This window comes from Cebus imitator, unplaced genomic scaffold (assembly GCF_001604975.1).
Source record: "Cebus imitator isolate Cc_AM_T3 unplaced genomic scaffold, Cebus_imitator-1.0 Scaffold142, whole genome shotgun sequence".
NCBI lineage: Eukaryota > Metazoa > Chordata > Mammalia > Primates > Cebidae > Cebus > Cebus imitator.
In genome coordinates, this window is record NW_016107457.1 from 2,386,720 (window position 1) to 2,410,250 (window position 23,531).

General features: G+C 39.1%; 1 protein-coding gene across 11 annotated transcripts in view; it reads right to left on the reverse strand.

Moving 5' to 3' along the window:
- The window catches only part of ANK3 (ankyrin 3), a 537,795-nt gene that overhangs the window by 34,520 nt on the left and 479,744 nt on the right, over positions 1-23,531 (reverse strand). For 5 of the 11 annotated variants that reach the window (XM_017542288.2, XM_017542287.2, XM_017542289.1 and 2 more), the window contains 8 exons: positions 21,442-21,653; positions 19,971-20,178; positions 18,218-18,314; positions 17,663-17,891; positions 16,596-16,721; positions 15,719-15,841; positions 13,326-13,407; positions 742-816 (listed from right to left, as the gene is read on the reverse strand). In XM_017542288.2, coding sequence (XP_017397777.1) covers positions 742-816; positions 13,326-13,407; positions 15,719-15,841; positions 16,596-16,721; positions 17,663-17,891; positions 18,218-18,314; positions 19,971-20,178; positions 21,442-21,653 — 1,152 coding nt within the window. Of the gene's footprint in view, positions 1-741; positions 817-1,441; positions 9,254-13,325; positions 13,408-15,250; positions 15,278-15,718; positions 15,842-16,595; positions 16,722-17,662; positions 17,892-18,217; positions 18,315-19,970; positions 20,179-21,441; positions 21,654-23,531 lie in introns of all 11 variants that reach the window. The other 6 variants (XM_017542283.1, XM_017542281.1, XM_017542282.1 and 3 more) reach the window with 2 other exon arrangements.

Below are 23,531 nucleotides of genomic sequence, written 5' to 3' on the forward strand. Positions count from 1 at the left end.
AATCAAATATTCCTTTTCTACACACTGATCATAGACAATTTCATTTATTTTATAGAATTCAACTTTTGTGAATTAAATATATTTACATATTTAAAATTTTTTAATTCAAAATTTGAACTGTCATTGTTTTCTTATTTACATAGATATTGCAAATAATCCTTTCCTCTTATCAAAATGATACAGGATTTTTCTTTTAAATAAATATTTGAACATAAAAGTGAGTTTACCTAAAGAAGAGTATCAGGCAAATAAACAAAGTTTTATGTGTATGTCATAAAAACTGTGAAGCGGACTTCACAGTGAATGACTGAAATTTGTGCAACCTAGTCATGGGTTAATTGAACCATTGCCCAGAAAGCTACTTTAAGGACATAAACCATGTGAAAAAATTGGGATTAATTAAAGGCCTTAGCTGTGTTTTTATTTTGTGCTACAAGATAAACTTGCCATTTGGTAAAAGGTTATCCTACACTACAGAATTGCCATTGTGAAGAAAATGCTTAAATTTAAGGTAAAATAAATTTCAACTTCTTAGTGCATATGCGTAGCAAAGGCGTTGGAAAAACACAGTATATAAGGTTCAATCAGTATTTATCTCTGGGTAGGTAAAATTATTGGTGATAAAAATGTTTTTTACTAGTTGCTTGTTTCTGCTTCTAAAATAAATATATTGAACTGCTTGTGAGTAAGACAAAGAAATGAAGAAGCTAATTGGTTTCATTCAGGAGTGTATACACTTACCTGTCCAACTAAGTCCCAGGTGGTCGGCTACTATTGCCATCCTGATATCTGTCCGTTCACATGGACTCTGTGGACCTACGATTTACAATTTCTTAATTAAAATAATCATCAAGAAAGATACGATACTGGAAAATTGCTTTTAGCAGTACGCAGATTTTACAGAGAGACTAATGCTAACACTGTACACTTAAATGTGTCCTAGTCACCTACATGAACACTTCTTTGCACATGGCTCATTTGTTTTTCACCTGCATCAGGCCAAATGTCAGACTACATGGATGCTCAATGTAATGGGACTGAACATGCTGACGAGCTAGCTAGTTTACAACATATTACAGAAGTGTCGTGTTGGTGAAAACACCATGATGGGATTTCAACATCTGTGCTTTAACTTTGACAGAATCATACCCATTAGCACATTAAAAAAAAAAAAGTTTGTTCATCTTGAATGACACCAATATCTTCAGCATGCTTCCCTAGCTGTCTACTGTGTAGTTTGATCAAAAGGCAGAAAGAAGAGTATATACGACAGCACATACAGATGACAATGACAGAATGAGAAACTACGGTTAAGTCACTCCACAGGCAATCACAACAGTTCATGCACTAGGGTCTACGAGTTGGAAAGTGTTTACAAACTATGCTCGTTCTCCAGGATGTGAGCAGAGTGCTCGAGAGACCTGACTGCCTTCATTCTCACCAGTCCTTCTACTGCTCCTTTTCTCACTGCCGGCCTTTTCACTCTTTGATTTTAAAGGTGCTGCCTCTGTTTTCTTATCTCTAGCAGACTTCGTTGTAACTGAAGGCTGGCCACCCCGGGAAGTCTCGGACAACGACGTGTTTCTTGAGGTACTTTCTTCCTCATCGGACAGCTCGGACTGCATCTTTTTGTCTTCTTCAGAGAGGCGGTCCACAAGCTTTAAGGTCTCACCACTAATTCCCTTAAAATATTCAATGGAATGTTTACATACTTCCTTGAGCTGACTTTTCCTAACTTTAACTGTGCTCGTGCTGGTGGTGGTGGTGGTGGTGGAGGTGGAGGTGGAGGTGGTGGTGGCAGTGACACAGGTGGGTCTTACCTTTACTGGCAACTTGGATGGAAGCTGTTTGGCCTTGCCTTTCTCTGGCTGCCCTTGCTTTTGTGTGGCACATGCTTTTCTAACTGCGACTGTGTAATCCCTGTGTGTGTTTTTCACTGGAATTCTGGACTTTACGTCTACACAAGAAGTAGTAGTAAGGCCTTTGGTTTTCTCGGATTGACTAACCTGCTTCGTTTTACTTGCTCTAATGTTTGGCAAATGGTTCGGTGGGAAGGTATCTTTTGGTGAAGTGGCCTTTATGGGAAGTTTGGATTTTTGCCTAATGCCTATCAATTCCTTTGTTTTTTGCTGTTCTCCAAGAACTTTCTGCTTATCCCTTAGACAGTGTCCTTGTAGTACCCCTGTCTTTTTTCCTGATGAGACTTTCACTGGGTTATCTTTCTCTGTGGTACAAGTGGGTGCAGAATGTTCTGTCAGAGCTATATTACTTATCATGTTATCTGTCTGTATAGTGGAAGAATCCAAATTGTTGTTGTTATTAAAGTTATCTTTTTGAAAATCATGTTTTTCATGGGGCCTAACGCCCGTCTGGCTATTGGCTGTATTTGAAATCACTGTTATAGTTTCATTTTCTAATCCCTGACAACTGGTCATCACAGCTTCTATCTTATCTGTTATTTCTCCAGGGCCTTCTTTCTTCATGGTCATGGTGGATGCAGAAATTCCCATTTTTATAGGCGTGCGCAACTTGGGGTCAACTTTAGAGGTGTTAGTGGCTGCTGCTGATTTCTCCAGGGGGCCACTACTGGATGTGCCTTCCTGACACTCTCCGCTGGTCGGGCTGCTGGGGTCAGGTTCCACTGTAGGTGTCTCTACATTTCTCTCTAGATTGGTTTCTACAGTGGTGTCCCCTGACTGTGGCTGTGGTGTGGCAGTGACCATACTTTTATCCCCTTCCCCCTGGTCCCCTGACTTCCCTTCAGAAGTATGCTCACCAATCTGGAAAAATTGGAGCCTCTCTTCAACAAAATCCCTCTTGCTCATGTCAATTGCACCACTGCGAGTCATCTCAAACATTTTTCCTTCATGAAATGGGAAGGGGTTAGGCTCACTAGTTGGGGTACTTTCATCAGTTGGCGTTCTGGCTGGCGTTGTATCAGGGGTTGTTGCTGGAGAGCGGTCTTCTACCGCCAGCCCAAATGGCTTAGTTTCATCTTCCCGTGATTTACTGTCAAAAACTTCATCGTCCCCTCGGTTACTGGACCAAGGGTCAAAATCTAGACCTTTGGTAGCTACTGTTTTAAAAGGAGTGGCAAACTCTTCATCTACTTTGTAACTGAAGTAAGTATCAGGAAACACTGATCGGTCAGGATGTCTGCCTTCCAATGTGAAGAACTGGGCCCCTGACTTCTGATCAGTCTTATCAGGAGTCATTTCAGATGAAGAACTTTTAGAAGGTGGCTTGTCCTCATCTGGTCCCACCTTTCCTTCCTCCTCGATAACTTCAAGTTTACTTTGGCTAAAAGAGCGGTCAGCTGGCTTCAGAATGCCCTCTGTGTTCCATATATCTTTCTTAATTTCCAGGGCTTGACTAGGGAGTTTAGAATCACTCTCTGTCAAGCCATCATCTTCATCTTGCAGGTCATAGCCATCCAGAGAGTCTATCTCTGTGGCATCCGTGTCATGAGAAAACTCCGCTGTGGTGGCAATGGAACACTCTGTGATGGACTGGTCATTGTTCCCATTCTGGGCAGTTTCATTCTGAGGTGGATCAAGGCCAAGGCCAAATTCGTTATCTTTTCCAGATCCGTTACTTTCCAGTTCTTTCTGGTTGGAAGCCTTTTCAGCAGAAGCTTTGGGTTTTTCTTTTTGTTCGTCATCCACTTCCTTTAATTTGAAGGTGTATTTTTTAACTGGGACTGGCTGATAAATAGATTCATCATCGCTGGAATCACTGACGTCTGCCCCGGGAGGAACTGGTGAAGGTGGCTGTACTCTAATGACAGGTTCAGCCAGCTGGTACTTGTCATGCTCATCTTGCAGATTGACTTCAATCATGTCAACCTCTTTTTCTGGGAGATAATGATGCTTCTTATCTGACTCAATCTGGTCTGCATCCAGTGGTGGAGGAGGGGGAAATTCAATATAGGCAACTCTGTTACTTTTGGGTCTTTGGTTAGAGTCTTTGCTCACGTCATTAGGCATTTCACGCTCGACTGCTATCTCCTCCACTGTAGCCTGCTTTAGGGAGGCTGACTTGGCCTGTTCCTCCTCCTCTGACTCCTCAGAAACCTCGGGAATTGGGCTGGGTTTGCCTGGTATATAAGCTATGAGCGAGTCAGGTGTCTTAGATGTAAATTCATAACTCACTTCCTCTGAACTGGGTGTTTCTGGGGTTAAAGGGCTTTTCCCAGAGCTGTCTAGAAAGGATACTTGCTCTAGAGTATCATCTTCTGGGCTACCTTGGGGAGAAGGAGGTTGCTTTTGCTGTCTGGTTGTATAAAAGGTCCCCCTGGTTTCTTGTACTGTCTTACATTCCTGACTTATGATTTTTTTTACACTTCCTTGTTGTATCTCCTTTTCATATTGCTTCCCCACTTGTACAAAACTGACATAAACGGGTAAAGTTTTTATCTCTTTCCCTCCCTCTGTCTGGGCTAGTGGTGCGAGTTTTTCCAATCCGTCAATGGGACTATGGTCGAATACATCACTAGAGGGAGATTCCCTTCCTGGGCTAAACTCTAAAGAATCAGGAGATTTGGTGGGCGAGGTTTCAGTTTCCTCGAGAGGTGGGCATAAACCTACATAACTCTGGTGTTTGGAAACTTTGCTGATTTCTGAATAGGTAACTTTTTCATCCTCTATAGAATTAAAGTGCTGTGTCTCAACTGTCTCTTTACTCATGCTTGACTGGGACAACTTTTGTGATAGTTCATGTTTTGGAAATGCCGACTGTTCACAGAAACCATCGGGAATATTAGAAGACAGCATTCTCCTCTCATCAGCAACTCTGACGGGAATGTGTGACACTGCTGAGCTCTCGCTCCTCCTGCAAGGCTGATCAAGCAATCCAGCTGGATGGTCCCCTTCTTTCACAACATATTCCCTATATAAGACTTTTTTGGAGGGAGATTTTACAGTCATTTCTTTAATTTCTGAGAGAGAGCCATTTGTTAACAATCTGTGTTCTCTCTCAGTCACAGACATAAATTCATTCTTTTCATCAACACTTTTACTCTCAGGATGACCAATGTGATTTTCTCTTACATCATGAACAAGTACATGTGAAAGTTTTTCTTTCTGAGACTTATTGTTAGTGGCTCCCGAACTCTCCCATGTTCTAAAGACCTTTTTGTCCCATGGTCCCCTAGTTGCTAAATCTGAGGTTATATGACATGCCAAGTCTTTAGCCTGCTGCTCAGAAAAAGAGTCAGGCATTGCTTTACTTGACATTTCAGTTCTCTGTTTTTTCACATTATCAGAGCCAGAATCATTTACAACAATTTCGTTGCTCTGGGCATGCTCATCTTTGGCTTTTAATACCATGAAATCTTTTTGCACAGATACACTTTCATCTGGGAGGTCTATGGCCTTCTGCTGTTTTTCTCTAGCAAAAACTTGGTAGACGGGTAGCTTGCTCTCCTGTATTTTTTTAACTGGGATTCTGGACTGGCCATCTGACTTTCTGTCTTCTTGAGACATGTCTTTACTTTTTGCATGTGCGCCTTGTTCAAATTTTAATCTAATGGAACTGAGTTTAGATTGTTTGAGCTGGAATCCAGACTGGGGCCCATCTGGTGCTTTGCTCTGTGAAATACTTCCTTTGGCTTCCACTGTGGACTTGCTGTCCTCAGTCTGTTGGGAGAGAGCCGTCTTCTCTGGGCTGCTGGGCAGACTGGATGCCTTCTCCTCGGCCTTGGGGAAGCCTTGTCCATCAGGGCCATGCTGTCTTGCCTTAACCCATTCATCACTGGATGCCAGCAGTTCTGTCAGCAGTACTTTCTCAGGGCTGCTACTGGTAGAGCTTTGAGAAGAATATTCTTTGCCATTTTTAGGGCGTGCCTTTTTCTCTGGGGATTGCAGTTCATCATTTAGCTTTTCAGTTTTGTCACGAAAAAACTGTGACACTTCAGTCAGTTTTTCTTCTGCCTCCTTCACAGTCCTGTCCACCCTATCTTCATATATCAACTTCTCTCTACCTCTGTCTAATCTGTCCTCAGTAAAGCGCATCCACATGGCATGTTTTGGACTACTAACATTGCCAGAATAGTGCAACACTGTGACTTTATCAAAATGCTCATCTTTAGACACTTTACCTACACCATTTTCAGAAACATCTTTATAGATTTTGGAGAGAATTTCTTTTTTGGGGGCAGTGGCTACTTTTTCTCTGGACCGCTTATCAGACCCCTGTAACTCTGAGCTAGGGGGTCCTGCATGGTCTGTAACCGACTCCTCAGTATCAGAATGAGACACATCTAGCTTCTCTGACAGAAGCATTTTCTCAGCAAACCTGTAAGACTCCCCTCTTAGTTCTGACAACTCATCGTCATGGTATTCTATTGAGTGTTGACTCAAAAGCTTCAGTGTTTTATAAGAGTCATCAGATATGAGCTGAGCAGAGCTAGGGCGGCTATCTTCTTCTTGGGACACAGGAGTGTTTACCCTGGAAGACTCCAGATAAGAAGGCAATGACTCTTCAGCAGTAAGCTCTTCTTCTTCTTGCTGACCCTGTTCCTCTGAACAAGGAAAAGCATCGTGTTTTTCTGGCAGAAAATCTTTTAGGTTAATATCTCCCCGGGATAAGTCTTTCTGATATACATACATTTCTTTTTCTGGATGCTTTTTGGTTTCTCTAATAATGACTTCAGTGGGCTCAGCTTGGTTACCTTTTTCGATGTGGACTTCTATTATACGCTCCAGTTTGGGTTTCATTTGGTTGTCCTTCTCTGCATGCTGGGCTGAGGTTTCAGCAGCAGACTTGTGAACATCTGGAGACACTGCCGACTTATGTTCAAACAGACCTGCCAGCTCTTTGGAAGGATCCCGCCCGGACTGAAAGGCCTTCATGATGTCATGGACTGACATGGTTTCTTCAATTCTTTCAGATGTACCTTCACCGCCTGGTGGAGAATGATAAACCATTCTGGTGGTTGTGGTTATGTGAGTCTCTTCTTTAACACGCATGCCTTTGCTTAAAGCCCGATTGTGGTCGTCTTCTTCGCCACTGGCTTTCATTTGAAATGCTTTAACTTTTTCTTTAATACTAGAGGTGGTGGGCTTTGGTTCCAATTCCATAAATGTGGGTGAAGGTTTAGGTGACACAGGCTCCTCTGGTTGGGTCTGGGGAACATCCCCAGCTGAGGGCTCATAGCTCCGGATGACGTGAACCACTTCAGTTCTTGTTTCTGTAATGACAGGAGGGATGGGAACTTCATGAAAAAGTGGTTTGGGACCCGTGCTTTCAGCGCTTTGCGGGGCTGAAGGTGTCTTTTCACTTCTTGTTTCAAAGCCACTGTCAGACAAGGGACTTTTATCTTGGTCATGTTGAGAAAAGTCATCGGGAGACTCTAAAATAGTATCTGTTCCAAAAAAGGAATCAGCCATTTTACACAATTCTTTCTCAGAGGTGGAGGGCCTCATGGAGGCTGGAGGCATTTTGAGTTTGTGTTCCTGCAAAGCAATTGCTGGTTTTAAGACTCTTTTCTGTCTCTCCTCACCATCCTTCTTTGCATCCTCAAACTTGTATTTTAAGTTTGTCAGTGAACTACTCCCAATGTCATTTGTTAGGTAATCAATAACTTTGGTCAAGTTATAATCCTTTTCGGAGGCGGCCTTTGCTTTTACTTGCACCCTCTCTGGCAGAGGTGGAGAATGGCTGGCGGCAGCCTGCTGTCTCGCTTCTCGGATTTCTTCAGAACTAAATTCTGTCCAGTCATCTTCGGGAGAGTGTCCTTTGTCACTCTTTGGTGATTTGGGTGATCCTTTACTATCTACACACACATCCTTTTTAAGGATTTCACTAACTTTCACTAAGTCTTCCTTTACTTTCTCAACAATTTTGAAAGGTTCTTCATCATCAATTCTCCCTTCTTTTGGGAGTTCCGGTTGGAATGGCTTCTCCTCAGGCACATCTGTCTGTAGGATTGCGGTCATCCGCATTAGGTCCTCTTTCATTTCGGCCACGTCTTTTAGTATTTCCTGACTGGAAGATAAAGAAGATGGTGTAGACAACTTAAGGGCAGAGGGTGCAAGGAACAAAGATGATTTAACTGGAGATGAAGTTCGACTGAAATGAGGCTGAGGACGTGTCTCCGTAGTCAATGTTTTAATGGGTGACAGCAAGGCTGCTGCTGATTTTGTAAATGAATTAGAGTCTGGAAGTTTCTTTAATGCTGGTTCTGACAAAACATTGACTACAGAGTATACTGGCACTGTTATAATTGATGAAGTTACAGATGAGGTAGTTGCAGAGATTGACGACCCAAGGGATGTGTAGAGTGCACTTGCGGAAGGAGTTCTTAAAGACTGAAAAGCTGATGGCGCTGCAGAAACGTAAGACCTGAGTGGGGAAAATGGCATTGCAGTCGTGGTAGAAAACACTTTCTCAACTGTGTCAGCGGCTGCATTGACCACAGAGCTCACAGAGTTTGTAGCTGTAGAAATTTTTTCCTGTAACGTGGCAGTGGCTTTGCATCCGTTAATTAAAGTTGAAGATGACGGATATTTTAGGGGGGAAATAGATCCATTGACTAGTGCTACCTCTGCATGTCCAGGCATCTGCTTCACAGGTGATGAGAGGGAAGACGCCATTGTAACTTTGGCTGATGAAATGGCATCAACTGCTGATTTAACTGGAGACACCACTGACTTTAAAGGTGAAGATATTAGCGGTGCTGCTGATGTAATAATTGACTTAAATGGCAAACTTGAGGAATACATATTAATGTTGGATTTGGGGGAGGCAGGGGGTGTCATAGTAATTGATGACCTCTCCAAAAGAGACCCTGCTGTAGTCACTGGAGAGGTTCGAGAGGAAAACGTAGAATTGGATGCCAGCCCTTTTAAGGGCGTAGCTTCCGTGATTGCGGGAGCTCTAGCCAGGGTACCAGAGGAAACTTGGATATTGTATGGAGATTGTGACACCACAGTTTTTATCGGCGAAGAAATTGTCCGAAAGGATCTAATTGGAGATGCCACGTCACTAATGGATTTAACTGAAGATGTAGTTGATGCGCCTAATGTGGATTTGATTGGAGAAGGAGTCGAAACAGACCATATTGATTTTAACGGAGAAGCTGATGGCGTATTAGAGGAAGAACTTGATAAGGAAGTGAAGCCTGACTTGGCTGGCCCGGGCACTGTAATCGGAGCTGTTGTCCAGGACTGGTATGGTCTTGTAGAAAAGAATGGCTTGTATGAGTAAGTGGTGGGGAGGGATCTTGTTGCTCCTGTACTCCGTTCAACTGTTTCTTAAATTTTAAAATGAAATCAAACACAAAAATCAACAAAAATGGTTGAGAAACAGAGAGACCAGAGAAAAAAATTGGTCAGTAAACTTTGAAATATTACAAAAGCAAGTACAATTGTTTGCATGATTTAGAATGGAAGAGGCAAAAGGAACAATTAAGAGGAAAAATAAATTTCTACAGACATAACTAATCCGGTTAAGAAAAAAACAAGTAACTAAATAAAAAACAGAGTAATGTGAAATGAAAAGCACATTGCAACTGAAGAGGCAAACAATGAAAAACAGAAAACATAAGGAAAGAATTAATGATGAGAAAAATAACCACAATGGAAAACTGTTCCCTACTTCCTATTGACTTTCTTATGTGTTGGTTTTGAAATATCAGTAGCCGTTCTCTTTTGCCTGTATAGGTACATGTTTGTTTCGTGCAACCATACAACTTTCATTTTAGTAATTTCTAATGTCCTCTCTCTCCTTTAGCCTTTCCATAATACAGATTGCACCTACTTAGAACCATTTCAATATATGTAGCTGTACATTAAATATCTAAAACTTTTTTCAAAAACCACTCAAGCCTATTTCATGCAGGATCCAAAATAACTTTTAAGTGACAGGCGACTGCTGTGCAAACTGTGAAGCCACTGGATTTTAAATCTGTCTCTCCCATGCACAGTTCGGTTATGCTTTACACCCATAAAAAGCCAATAAGAGCAAGAAGTTTTCTGAGTCAGAATTTTAAACAAAAAAACAAAGAAAAGGAATGTTTGCATTTATCTTTTCCATGCAGTATATTCCTTTTGATGAGGGGGAAAGAAAACGTAGTATGGAATGACTTTAAAATGCACATGTACATACACACACACAAAGGAAAAAAAAACAGAAAATATGGTTCATGGTTACCATAAGCAAGCAAAGCAACTGAAAACATTTTATCATGCACATTATATCATGGCAAACAAGCCAATGAAGTAATACAATTCGTATGCCATATTATGCAAAATATTTAAACTTTAAAGATACTTTCACAAGGGCATTTAGAAAGAAGAGTACACTTTTTCCATGAGATATGAAGTCTTGGTACCTTTTGAGATTTTAGGAAAATGTTTTCTACTACACATTATAAAATCACCTGCAACTGAACAGTTCCATGTCTGTAACTGTCTTCATTGTGTTTTGATAAAAGCATATAGTTTATCAAAGATATTTTTTCATAACCTATTCTACATTTAATTCTCAAAAGCTATCATGGGGGACATCTAAAAAGTGCATTCATATTTTTAACACCCCATATTTAAGTACCTACAGGTTATGGGGGTGTGTGTATATATGTTTATCAATTTCAAAGGTACCAATTCTGGTGCCTTCCCATAATATTCATGGGATGCATGGATATCACAAACACTGAAGCAGTCATGAGGCACACCTACCACTAGGAAGAATGGATATAGTAATACCAAGCATTTCTTCTGGCAATGGAGCAAGAAACACACAAATGAAGTACGCACACTTGCTGGGGAGCGAAAACACATACTTAGTCCTCTCTGCTTCTGCAACTCAAACAAACCTAGCTAGTCACAGAGATTTGCAAGGCCTGCTAAGGGCTAATGTTTTACATCAAAACTGAGCAGTTTTCCTCCAAGAAAGCCCTGGTTCAGAATAGTCAAAGTCAAAGAGAAAAGGAGAATCTGCTTCAGTTTTTATGTTCTTCTTGATGCTGTGCCCGTGCAATTGCTACAATCCAGTCTGTGGATTAGCAGCTACTCCCACAAGGGTGAAGATGTTCATTCCTAGTGTACATTTAAATTCAAACATCCAGAACATACCATTTCCTAGGCTTACGTATTACTCTAAAGAAAGTGGAAGCACTAAGGAAAAACTTGCCTATTCATTACCCCTCCTTGCCATAATTCTCAATATTATACGGCTTAACTTTTTTGAAAATGCCACGCAGCAAATGGAATGTTCACGGATCCCTTCAATTCAACGATTTGAGCTTAATCTGTGTCTCATAAGCATTTATTTTTGTAACTATCAGAAACTGACAAAGCATCTATCCTTCACCACTGAAGGGTGGTTCTATCAGGCAAAGAAGTCTTTTGAACCATGTCTCTGGTTTTATATTTTGCAAGGAACAACCAATCTATCAATCAGTTACACATTTTGTGCTTTAATGACATATATTTTGGGATCCCTTTACAAGAAGGAATTTCTGGATGTCAGGTACTGAACTAATCCAGAATCTTTTTTTCTGGGGGGAAGGGGTTGGAAAAGGGCAGTGTGGTGAGGGAAAAGTGACACTCACTTGGAGTACCTATTACACCACTTTTGAGACTTAGTTTTCTTCTAGTCACTTCTTATTCCTATTAATTCCCCTGTTTACCACCCTTATGTACCTTTTCATAAAAGTTCCCTCCTCTTCTACCAAAAGTCCAGGAACACAAGCTGCATCCACCTTAGCTGTATCTAACCAATAACACTATCATAAGTGGGAAGCATTCAATTGACTTAGCCTTAGCGACCAGAAGCAGATGGAAACTCGCCTGCCTGAAGGGGCCTCCAACCTAAAGTAGCTGGTCCACTGAGCCTGTCCAAAGCTTAAGGATGTTGCTTGGAGGGTCCCACCCAACTACCTACTGAGGATCTCTAGGGCAAAACAGTATGCCAAAGAAAACCTCCCCATGGTGTTTAGCTCCACTGGAAACCATCTAGCTACACACACACACACACACACACACACACACACATGCACACACACACAGACACCCCTCTTCTGCTCTGCAGCATAATGTAAGTTAATGGCAGCCCTTATGTTTCTGGGAGGATTTAGACATTTCTGCTAGAGGAGAACTGAGATCTGAGGGAACATTCTTGAATATGGTAGCCTTCTTTCATTTCTCTTATATTCTCCATTTTGTATTTGAATATAAAACTTCCCTCACAGTCAAGGAGCTAGGCCCCAGAAGATGATGCTAAGACCATCTCAACTGAGCAGTGCAGTATTGTCCTGTAGCAGACCTATGTGCTCTGTTGTTGGCCCACGGAAACAAGACTTCAGAAAAGGAGGGAAAAGCCAAAGTTGTGACTCTTACTGGCAAATTTCCAGACCTCCTTGAACTTAAGAAACTGTGTCAATGGGAAACAGCAACAGCCAGGCATGACTCACTCATTTAAAAATAAATTTTGTATAATTTCCCCTCACTTAGAATGAGGAGAATAAAGTAGCACCAATATGTCAGTCAAGTACAGTGCTGTGCTCAGTACTCCTAGCTCCTGCTAGTGGAGGGAGTCATCCTGAGTACTGTAGAGGTCACCAGAGGTGATGATTATAAGGATGAGGGAAGGAAGGGAAGAGGAGGCAGACAGAAAGAGAGAATATATAAATGGATATGGTTGAATGAATCTGTATCTTGGTTAGTGCCTTCCAGCTAACCAGCTAACAGTGAACCAAAACAATCACTGAGAAAAGAAGTGTCTATCTAACCAGTCTAGTGAAGACCAGCCTTAGAACTGATATTTTAATAAAGGCCAGGAAGAGAGGAAGTGAGAGCGAGGGAGCGAGGAAAGAAGAAATCTGTAAACAAGTGCTACCTCAAGAAGGTAAGGAAATGTGATTCTTGCAAAGTGGGAAGAAAAAGAATCGGGATTAGGATATGACAACCTATCTATAGGGAGAAAAATGAGATGACAAAGTAACTTTATCATTCTTTCTACTATTCCAAATATGTGAGTAAATTTTTTTCATCTGAGCATAGATCTAAAGCAACATTCATATTTATTTCCTAGCATAGTTAACAAAGTAAAAATCAGGGTTTTAAAGGAAAAGTAATAGATGTTTCTAATTTAAAAATAGTGAATGGCTTTAAAAGCTAATTTGAAATATGAGCTAGGGGTGTTTTTACTTCACATTTTCAACTGTGTACAAAATATATTACCTAAGTTATGTGACAGAGTTTTCCTGCAGACATTTTTTTTTTTGCCTTTGAGTTTCCAAATGATAAAATTTAGTTTGTATAGAAAAAATGTCTCTTCTTACGAAAATCCACATAGATTAATAAATGTGTTAGAAAACTCACTCATTCCAGGCTCAGTCAAGTAGCTGTAGCGCTTACGTAAAGCTAAGGATGCGAAGCTCTGTCGTCTATCTGTTTTCTCAATCTGAAAAAGAAAAAAAAAAAGGCAACTCTATTTCCAACTTCCCTGTGACATCTTCACAGTTTTAAAACATTTTGTAAGATGGCATGTTGATAACTTGTTTATTTTTCCTCTTAGGAAATGTTAATTTCCTAGTGGGATTCTATAACCCCACCCCACCCCCGTGTCTTAACCAAAATATCATCATTTGGCAAATTTAAGAGCACCAACACAGCAGACTACAGGGAAGTACAAGTAAAAGACAAGCATTACAGAGACTTCTGATGCTGAGCAGTAAATTTTCCTGGATCTGTTCATATTGAAAGCACATATATCACAAAGTACACTCACTCTATGTGAGTACATTCAAGGGAGAAAGGCACACAAAGTTTATTATTCCAATTACTGCTGGGTTTTCTGTATGTTAATAGGCATAAATTGTAGATGAGGAGATTGAAAACAGATTAATGGTTGGTTTTGTTAGAAGTACTATTTTGTTGTTGTTGTTTAGTTTTTTGTTTTTTTGTTTTTGTTTTTTTTAAGACAGAGTCTCACTCCTGTCTCCTCGGCTGGAGTGCAGTGGCATGATCTTGGCTCACTGCAACCTCCACCTCCTGGGTTCAAGCCATTCTCCTGCCTCAGCCTCCCAAGTAGCTGGGATTACAGACATGCACCACCATGCCCAGCTAATTTTTGAATTTTCAGTAGAGACACGGTTTCGCTATGTTGGCTAGGCTGGTGTTGAACTCCTGACCTCAGGTGATACCCCTACCTTGGCCTCCCAAAGTGCTAGGATTACAGGGGTAAGCCACCATGCCCGGCCAGAGGTACTATTACTGAGTCCTAAGGCTACTTGATTCTGTTTATTGCTATTGGTGTGTGGGTTTTAAAATTCTAATTATCATATAACTTAGAGAAACATTAGGAGACAATTTAATTGAGCTACATTCTTTTAAAAAAATGGTCAAGATAAATTTCTTTAGTGAGAATATCAACGATTTATCAATAGCTAGTGAGGAAATATTTTGTATTACATACAACTAAGTTTGTACAATAAAATTTCACATATTAAACATGATCCTTATTTAAATTTATAACACACTGGATAGTATGATATAGTTGATAGTGAAATAGGCACATGAAACTTTTTTTTTTTTGAGACAGTGTCTCACTCTGTCACCCAGGTTGGAGTACAGTGGTGTGATCTCGGCTCACTGCAAACCCTGCCGCCTGGGTTCAAGCCATTCTCCTGCCTCATCCTCTGAGTAGCTGGGATTACAGGCACCTGCCACTGTGCCCGGCTAATTTTTGTATTTTTAGTAGAGACAGGGTTTCACCATCTTGGTTAGGCTGGTCTTGAACTCCTGACCTCGTGATCCACCTGCCTCAGCCTCCTAAAGTGCTAGGATTACAGGCGTGAGACACTGTGCCCGGCTGAAACTTTTACAAAATGTCTATTTGGCTGGTCTGAAGGTAGTGAGTTATCTCAGTTGACTGTTGACAGTCAGTCATAGATAGAACTTCCTGGTCCTACTCTTTCCCCCTTTCTCACGATTGCATTTGACTTGTCTAAAAAACATTTTAATGTTTATTTATACATGCCAATCTATCATATTTTAAAATGTTTAAAGAACTTCAGTTTTTAAATCATTAGCTGAATTATAATTTTGTTGAATATAATGAAGTACTCTTAATTACGTGTGGAAGAAGAGTCAACCATTTAAAAAATATATGTATACCCTTTTGTCTTAAGATCTGCACAAATATAATTTATGTTTCCCACACTTCAGCCCTCTGCAACTTCTGTCATACAGATTCAATTTCTATTCTACTTCTGATAGAATAAAAGCAGAAGTGTTCATATTACCTCATCATCTTGATCTGACTCTGTCTCCTTTTGGTTCCAAGATGCATTGCAGAGACAAGGAATATTATAATGGACAGCAGGGAAAAGAATATCAGGATATGAAAAGGACTGAGTAGGGAGCACAAATGCGAGCTGATTTAGAAAGCAAAGCAAATTAAACAAAAGCCAACAAAAAATATCAAGAACTGTACATCCATGGCAAATTAACATATGACGTCATTTGAAAGCATAAAAATCTGTGCACTATCAGCAGAAGCAAAAGCGGTAAACAGAGAGGACTCCATCATACAAACTCTAAGAATTTGACACCACAGTAACAAGACTTATGCAATCTACACAAGGAGACTAACAAAACTTCAGTGTCAAGAACTTTATCCATGTTACAAAGCATTCCTTAATTGCATACCAAAGGCCCACTTCTTCAAGACCAGGGAAACACAGTTAAAATAAAGCAGTATTAAAAGATACCTTTTTATGTGCTGGCAGAGTGATATTTAAGTTGCAAACAGCTGTTTGAGGCAGTCCTTTTGTTGTCTTTGGTTCTTTCAGAAAGGACAGACGACCACAGGGCTCTTGGCTGGTGTCTCTAATCTAGAAAAGTTTTGGTAGTTGATAGTTACAGAATGAGACCTACTGAGGATTTTTAACTGTATAGGAGTTAAACATGTTTGTTGTATCAAGCCCTGTGAGAGGCAGGAAAGGTAAAGGGAAAAGATGATAACAATTATGTGTCAACCTGAACTCAACAAGAATTAGATGCCCAATTCCTAACTGCGGGATTGTTGTGTCTGATGATCTAATCTTGAGAATTCAAAGTATAGCCTGAGTTATGTGCATTTTCCTTCTGTCTAACAGGTTTTTGTTTTGTTTTGTTTTGTTTTTCTGAAAGCTTAAGGTTTTGCAACAGGAACAGCAAATAATAACAATAAAACAATTGTCCTATCTTCTTCTGTACTTAGAGAAAGATGATGATCCCTCTAGAATGTCCCTTGGCTCCACCAGAAATTAAAATGAAACTTGAATACTGAATTTGAATTTCATCCATTATTTGATTACTGAACATTAACCAGAAATAATACAATTTATTACTCTACATTATTTGGTTTTACAAATGTTTGCGTAAACATAAATGTTATTAAACTCTAAAAAATAAAGATCCTTTTTACCAGTTATAAAGCATTAGTGGCTAAAAGTATACTCTGGTAGAACTAGAACAAAATTTGACCTTAGGAGTTCAGATTTGATGGGGTATTTCAAACTAAATAAATCATTAAAACCTTTTATTTTTATTTTCTGAGTATTTTTTGCCCCATAATTCACAGATTCTCTGTTGAAGATGATTTACCTTGATGGAAAATGGCAGTCTATTTTCTTTGAAAGCATAAAAGTTAAAAACGAGTTGCTGTCCTCCTTTGGTAAGTGGGGCCAAATTTCCATAACAATCAACATAAATAGGTTTTCCTTCCAGAACCTTTTAGAGTAAAAGAAATAAATAATTTAATGTTAATCTGAGTTTGAAATATTTTCAGATTTTATATAACATTAAGAGACTGACATGTTACTATGTCATATTTGTCTAGTAGGCAGTTATTTCTGTGGTGCTATTTTCAATAAAAATAATGCTGTGTGCTTACAATTCACCAATTGTAATTGGAATCCATATCATGGACATATACAGAACGGAATTATACACTTATTTTTATTCTGGCAATTTTAAAAATATTTAAGAATGTGCCTGACATCAATCACTTATTCATATAGATTTTGAAAATTTTTTTTTTTTTTTTTTGGACTCTTAGATACTTACATGATCACTGGGTTTGAAAAAGAAAAATCAATGTGTGAACAGTCATTCTGAAAAGTGGGTAACTCAAGTGGCCACAAGTAAATGGAGACTATTAACTTAGATTTATTAGTACTAAATTTTAACCAGCTAAGACAACCCCAAAAACACTTAAAATAATTTGAGTATAGGCCAGACGTGGTGGCTCACACATCTAATCCCAGGGCTTTGGGAAACCATGGCAGCTGGATCATGAGGTCAGGAGTTCAAGATCAGCCTGGCCAACACGGTGAAACCCTGTCTCTACTAAAAATACAAAAAATTAGGCACAGTGGCAGGCACCTGTAATCCCAGCTACATGGGAGGCTGAGGCGGGAGAATCCCTTGAACCCAAGAGGCAGAGGTTACAGTGAGCAGAGACTGCACAACTGCACTCCAGCCTGGGCAACATAGCGAGACTCCATCTCAAAAATGATAATAATAATTGGAGTATTCATCTGTATCAAATTTTTTAAAGTAAAAGTAAAATCAATAATGTACTTGGTATTATACAGTGAGTGGTATTATGGCCACAAAATAAAACTCCATATCTGGGGTAAGTAATGAACTTGTTTTTGTGAACAAGGTACCTCAATATCTTTGCTTCTTGCGACTTCCTCAAAATTCTCTTGCTGCTCTAAAGTTTTGTCCACTTTGTCATCTGTCATGCAGAAACATCTCAAGGAAGATTCTACAGGATCATTCATTTTGGCAAAAACAACAAACTTGGCCATATATGGAACACATATCAATTCTCTGTATAGTTGCGTGGCTAACCCCACAGTTTCTAAAACTTGATGGCAGTCTGCAAGCCAAAATCTAAGCGAAACAAAAAACAGAAGTGTGAAAATGTGGCTATTTAAAAGCCAAATTGTAAAAAATTTCACAATTTGAAAACTCAGAATATATAAAGGAACTAACCCAAAAGATTATTAACTTCTTCATTTAAATAGCAAAGATTTTTTTTCCCATTTGTCGAACACAGAAACCCTGTGTCTGTTATTTGAGGATAACTTTGATAAGCAAATACTAAGGATTTTTTTTCTCACAACAATTTTTTGAGTATTGAACACAACAATTTTTACTTTCCAAAAGGTAATAACAACTAATTCCTTACTGCTTTTTGGAATCCTTTATTTCCATACCTGGCTGAAACATTGGTTGTAAAAGACACACAATCTTTTATAAACGTCAAAGGAGTTGTTCCTGTGATGTCTTCCCACTGAGCAGGCGAAGTGCCCCCTGAGAGAACAACAGCAGATATGTTGACTTTATCATGGGAGATGTTCCTTGTAAAATTTTAATCATATCATTTTCTTCTTTCTGCATAGCCATAAACTGGCAAAACTTCAACACCTTCAATTTAACAGTGTGTACTAAAGGTAGTTTTCCTCTCTACTCTCCTTTTATACTTTTACCAGGCTTATTGTGATTTCCTTATACGATGTTATTTTTAAAAAAAAATTCCTTATTTTTTGTCTGGGTACTAATGAATGGCTTAAACTTGGGGCAGACACAATTTATAAGTGTATTTTATAAATGCAATTTGTAAGTACAAAGATTTGTTGTTTCAGATGGATAATTAAGTCTTTTACTTTTTTTTTTTTTGAAATGGAGTCGTGCTCTGACACCAGGATGGAGTGCAGTGGTGCGATCTTGGCTCACTGCAACCTCTGCCTCCTGGGTTCAAGCGATTCTCCTGCCTTACCCCCCGAGTAGGTGGCTGGGACTACAGGTGTGCACCACCACACCCAGCTAATTTTTGTATTTTTAGTAGAGACAGGGTTTCACTATGTTGGTCAGAACGGTCTTAATCTCTTGACCTCATGATCTGCCTGCCTCAGCCTCCCAAAGTGCTAGGATTACAGGCGTAAGCCACCGTGCCCTGCCTCTTGCTCTTTTGAAAGGTAAGAAGTACTCAAGTTAAGAAACATCTCATTCTGTACATGGCTGTACCAATTAATTACCTAGGATAAAAAGGGGCATCAGCCATTAAAATTCCTCCTCAGAAAACAAAAACAAAACCTATCTTTAATCATCTTGGGCTTGCAGTTAAAGATTGGATTAGGATAATCAAAGGATGAATTGAGCTCTGGATTCAAGGTGCTTATCACAAAATGTGTTCTGAGCCCTGAATGTTTAAACTCTAGGACTACACTGGTGAGTAGAGTAGGAGAGAAAAACCATGTACTCAACATTTTCCTGTTACTAGTGCTCTGCGGGACATGTATTTCTCCCAAAGTCCACCCAATTTCCTTGTAGTTTAAAGCATGCTGCTAGGTCCATTACATCTACCTAGGTCACCAAGAAATTACCTAGATTGAATCAGAAATTACCCAGATGCTCCAGTAGATTCAGTGATACTTCTAACTAATGCAAACCTTAATCGCAGGAAAGATACTCTCACTAAATTTTAAATAAGTCATGAGACCAGGATCTTAAAGAAATTATCAGCCGGCGTGGTGGCTCACATCTATAATCCCAGCATTTTGGGAGGCCGAGACGGGTGGATCACGAGGTCAAGAGATCGAGGCCATAACATGGTGAAACCCTGTCTCTACTAAAAATACAAAAATTAGCTGAGCATGGTGGCGCACGCCTGTAGTCCCAGTTACTCGGGAGGCTGAGGCAGGAGAATTGCTTGAACCCAGGAGGCGAAGGTTGCGGTGAGCCGAGATCACACCATTGCACTCCAGCCTGGGTAACAAGAGCGAAACTCCGTCTCAAAAAAAAAGAAAGCAATTATCCTGGGGAAACCAGAGATGAGGTGATGGACAAGTAAAATGTTTTGTTCTTTGATTTTCTCTTATAATGTTGGCATGGATATTTCAAAGGTTTTATGTCTTTGTACAGAATCTCTGTGAATCAACAGGAAGTACAGCAGTGACTTAACCAAACCTGTAATGCTACAGAGGAGACGAAGATTGGGTGTGGTGTCCCCTTTGTATCCATTGGATACACCTTCTCCTGAGGGCGGGGGCACCGGAATGGTCATTGTGATTGGTTTATGGAATTTCCTTCTTCTTGGTTCCACAGTGACAATTGGGCTAAATGTTGCTTTGTTTCCAAGGATCTTTTTCACAATTTCATCTGGAACAGGCTGGGCCTAGAGACAGAGAAAGGACCGTAAATGAAAGTAACATTTCTTTTTTCCCCATCAGGAAGTTTACTTTTTAAGTGAGAAGGAAAAAANAAAAAAAAAACACACAACCAGGAAACCGCCCCCATGTCTTTCTTTTTTATCATTTCTTACTATTTTAGGAGAGCATGAATAAACAAAACCAAACACTATGACAGGAATGGGTCGGTCTGAGTACTTCCCCAGTAAAACACAAATAGCACTGGCTTTCATGAAAGAGAGGGGATCCAGTCTCATGGCAGAGAAGTGTCTTAGTCTAGTCCAAATTAAAGGACAATAAATGCTGAGGTTCAATATATTTTAAACCTATGCAGGACATTCAGTAAAACCTCATAAAGGCAACTCAGACCCACATAAAAACTGAGGCTTTCAGAGTTAATACAAAAAGGCATTCAAAATTTCAAAAGATTTCAACTCTAGTCTACCAAGCCTGTCTTCTACCATTTGGTTTCTTTTCTTTTTGGTAAAATAACTTGATATGGGAGACAGATGAAGGGAGCTTCATACCCCTGAAATGTAAGCCGGTCTCATTAGCGCTGAGTATTTATTAAAGGTCGTCTCAGGATTTAAGAGTGCTTGGCTCAAAACAAACAAACAAAACCCAGTAACTCCATTGGGCAGGAGAGTCCAGCCTCACAAGAAGAACGTGAACCTTCAGTTAAACTATTACTTACTATATTAATAATAGCACCAATTAAGTTATTTTTGTTCATTTTCTTTATTCAATAAGGAAAAAAAGAACTAAAGTCTAGCTGAAATAAATATAAGAAAAATATTTTTTCCAAGATTTCCAGTCAGCTTTCCAAACTAAATCAAGTTCCAACTGGTTTGGATAAAACCCAGTATTTACGATTTACTTCCATCAAATCAAACCACTAAAGCTTTCAGGCTTCACTATAACTGATTTTTATGATGTGGTATATCATAAACCATGGCTTGGTATGCAGTTCCACATACTAAGACCAATAACCTATGATTGAAAAAATTATTTTTCGTCAGAAACCAACTGAGAATTTTAAACAGAAAAACCTTAAAATATGTCCCTTATTTAACAAGCCAGTTAGCTAACTTTACACTTGATGCTTTTTATTTGACATAGGAAAATGATTCCCAAAATGACCTAATTAGCAGTATCATTAAGGATGAGTTAGGATAACTATTTCTAGAGCAAAATGTGCACTCGCATGCTCTCTGCACATACTGAAGAAAACAACTTTTTGTGACCATTACCTGGAGGCCCACTCGAATTCTTTTAGTTAGGGCACCCTCTGGGAAAGATGCCTGAACAAGGGGCACTGTGGCACTGCTCAGAATCCCACCTTCAGGACCAATCTGGTTGCTTTCCTGTTTAATCCGTGAAACCACAGCAAAATACTGGGGGAAATCTTTCGTGATGATCCTGCAGATACGCTTTTTCCCTAATTCTTCTGGGCTATCAAGTTCTGAAAAGACAAATGAAAGAAAATGCCATGAGAATAAGCATATCTACAATGTACCTTAAGTCAAAATGATATATCATTTTAATAGTCAAAATCATTTGTACTCTGTAGCCTATACAGTTTTTATGATAAAGAGAAAATGGTAGTGACCATAAAATACTGGGTTTTGCAAAAATATTATAAAACTATTAATATAAATATTTGTAGAAAACATTTTTACACATCAGGAACAAACATTTTCAAAAACTGACATTTTACCACCTGTGGATAAATTCCCAGTTTTCAAGAACAAAAGTGGGAGTTTACAATAATTTACCCTCAAGCTGCCAAAAGTAGAAATGAGTCAGGAAAAAGAAAAAAAGTGAAGCCTCAAAAGAAAGTAAGAATTTAAGCATGCCTGAAAGCTCCAGAACTTCATTTAAAAATCTCTTTCAAATATGTTAAAGTTATCCAAATGTTTAATATCATCATCATCAATTTCTTTGTGCCCATCAATGGCTCTCATGAGTGGAACTCAACCTGTCCCCAAATGAATACATCTTCTTCCCTCCTGCCTACCTCCAAAACTGCTTTCCTCCATAGCCCTAACTCTGGGAAAGGGTTTACAATTTGCTCACTCCTTCACTCTAATAGCTATCACTCAACCTCCTTCATACTTTACATCTAATCATCAAAGTCCAAGTCCAGTTGATTCTCTTTTGGATGCGGCTCACCCTCCTGTCACCTGGGTGTTAAGGCCCTGTTTTAGCTTACCTAATTGCTAAGACCACCTCCCAACCAACTGACTTCTCACTCCAGTCTGTCCCCATAGTGAATCCAGACGTTTGTTTTTTTTAAAGCCAAATTTTATGCATAATTCCGGTGGGCTTCATTGGAATAAATAAAAATTTTTATGGCATAAGTGTTTGAGATTAGCAAGAGTATTTTGAAAAAGTAGGTTTGTGAAGGAGAATTTAGCTTATATGATATTAAACTTTACTCAGATGTACCATAATTAAACAGTTATATACACACAGGAATATAAGAATTATACATAGGAATAGACAAATAGGTCAGGACAATAACAGAGAATTAAGAAAGAGATTCCAGTTTAAATATGTATACTGTATATATATAAATCCATATATATTTACTTTTGTATATGTATTATATATTTAAGTTACATTTAAATCAAGGTCATATATTTAAATTTCAAGTAAGTGAGAGAAAGATGATTTATTTAAAAGATGGTATTTACATAATAGAAAATCTATTTGGAAAAACAAAGCTAAATTGTATATAAATAAAAAATTCCATTTGCTTAGGAGACAACTATTTTTAAAAATTGAAATCTTACCAGAAAATTCAGGAAAATATGGTTTAGCCTTAAGAGAAACTTTCCTATACAAAACTGGAAACCCAGGAGCCTAAAAGCCTAATATAAAAGGTAATATATTTGACTACATAAACATGTAAAGATTTCCATGACAAAAACAGTACACTTGAAAAACAAAAAGGAGACTGGAAAAATAGCCACACCTGACAAAAGATTAATATGCTTAATACCAAATGTATTAAGTGGATGGCAGACAAGTCAATAGACAATAGCAAAATGTTATAAACGGCCAATTCACAGAAGCTGAAAAATGGTCAATAAAACATATTAAAATGTTCAAACTGGATAATTTACACAGAAATGCCAGTTAGAATGAGATACTATCTCCCTCCACACCCAGTTCTTGGATTAGCTAAAATTAAACAGGAATAACATCTTGTTATCAGAGAAAAATTAGGGGAAACAGATGACTTCATCATTGCAAATGGGTATGAATGGCAATAATCTTTTAACAGTGTAACTGGGCATCATCTATTCAAATTGAAAATGCAACTACCCTGGACCCA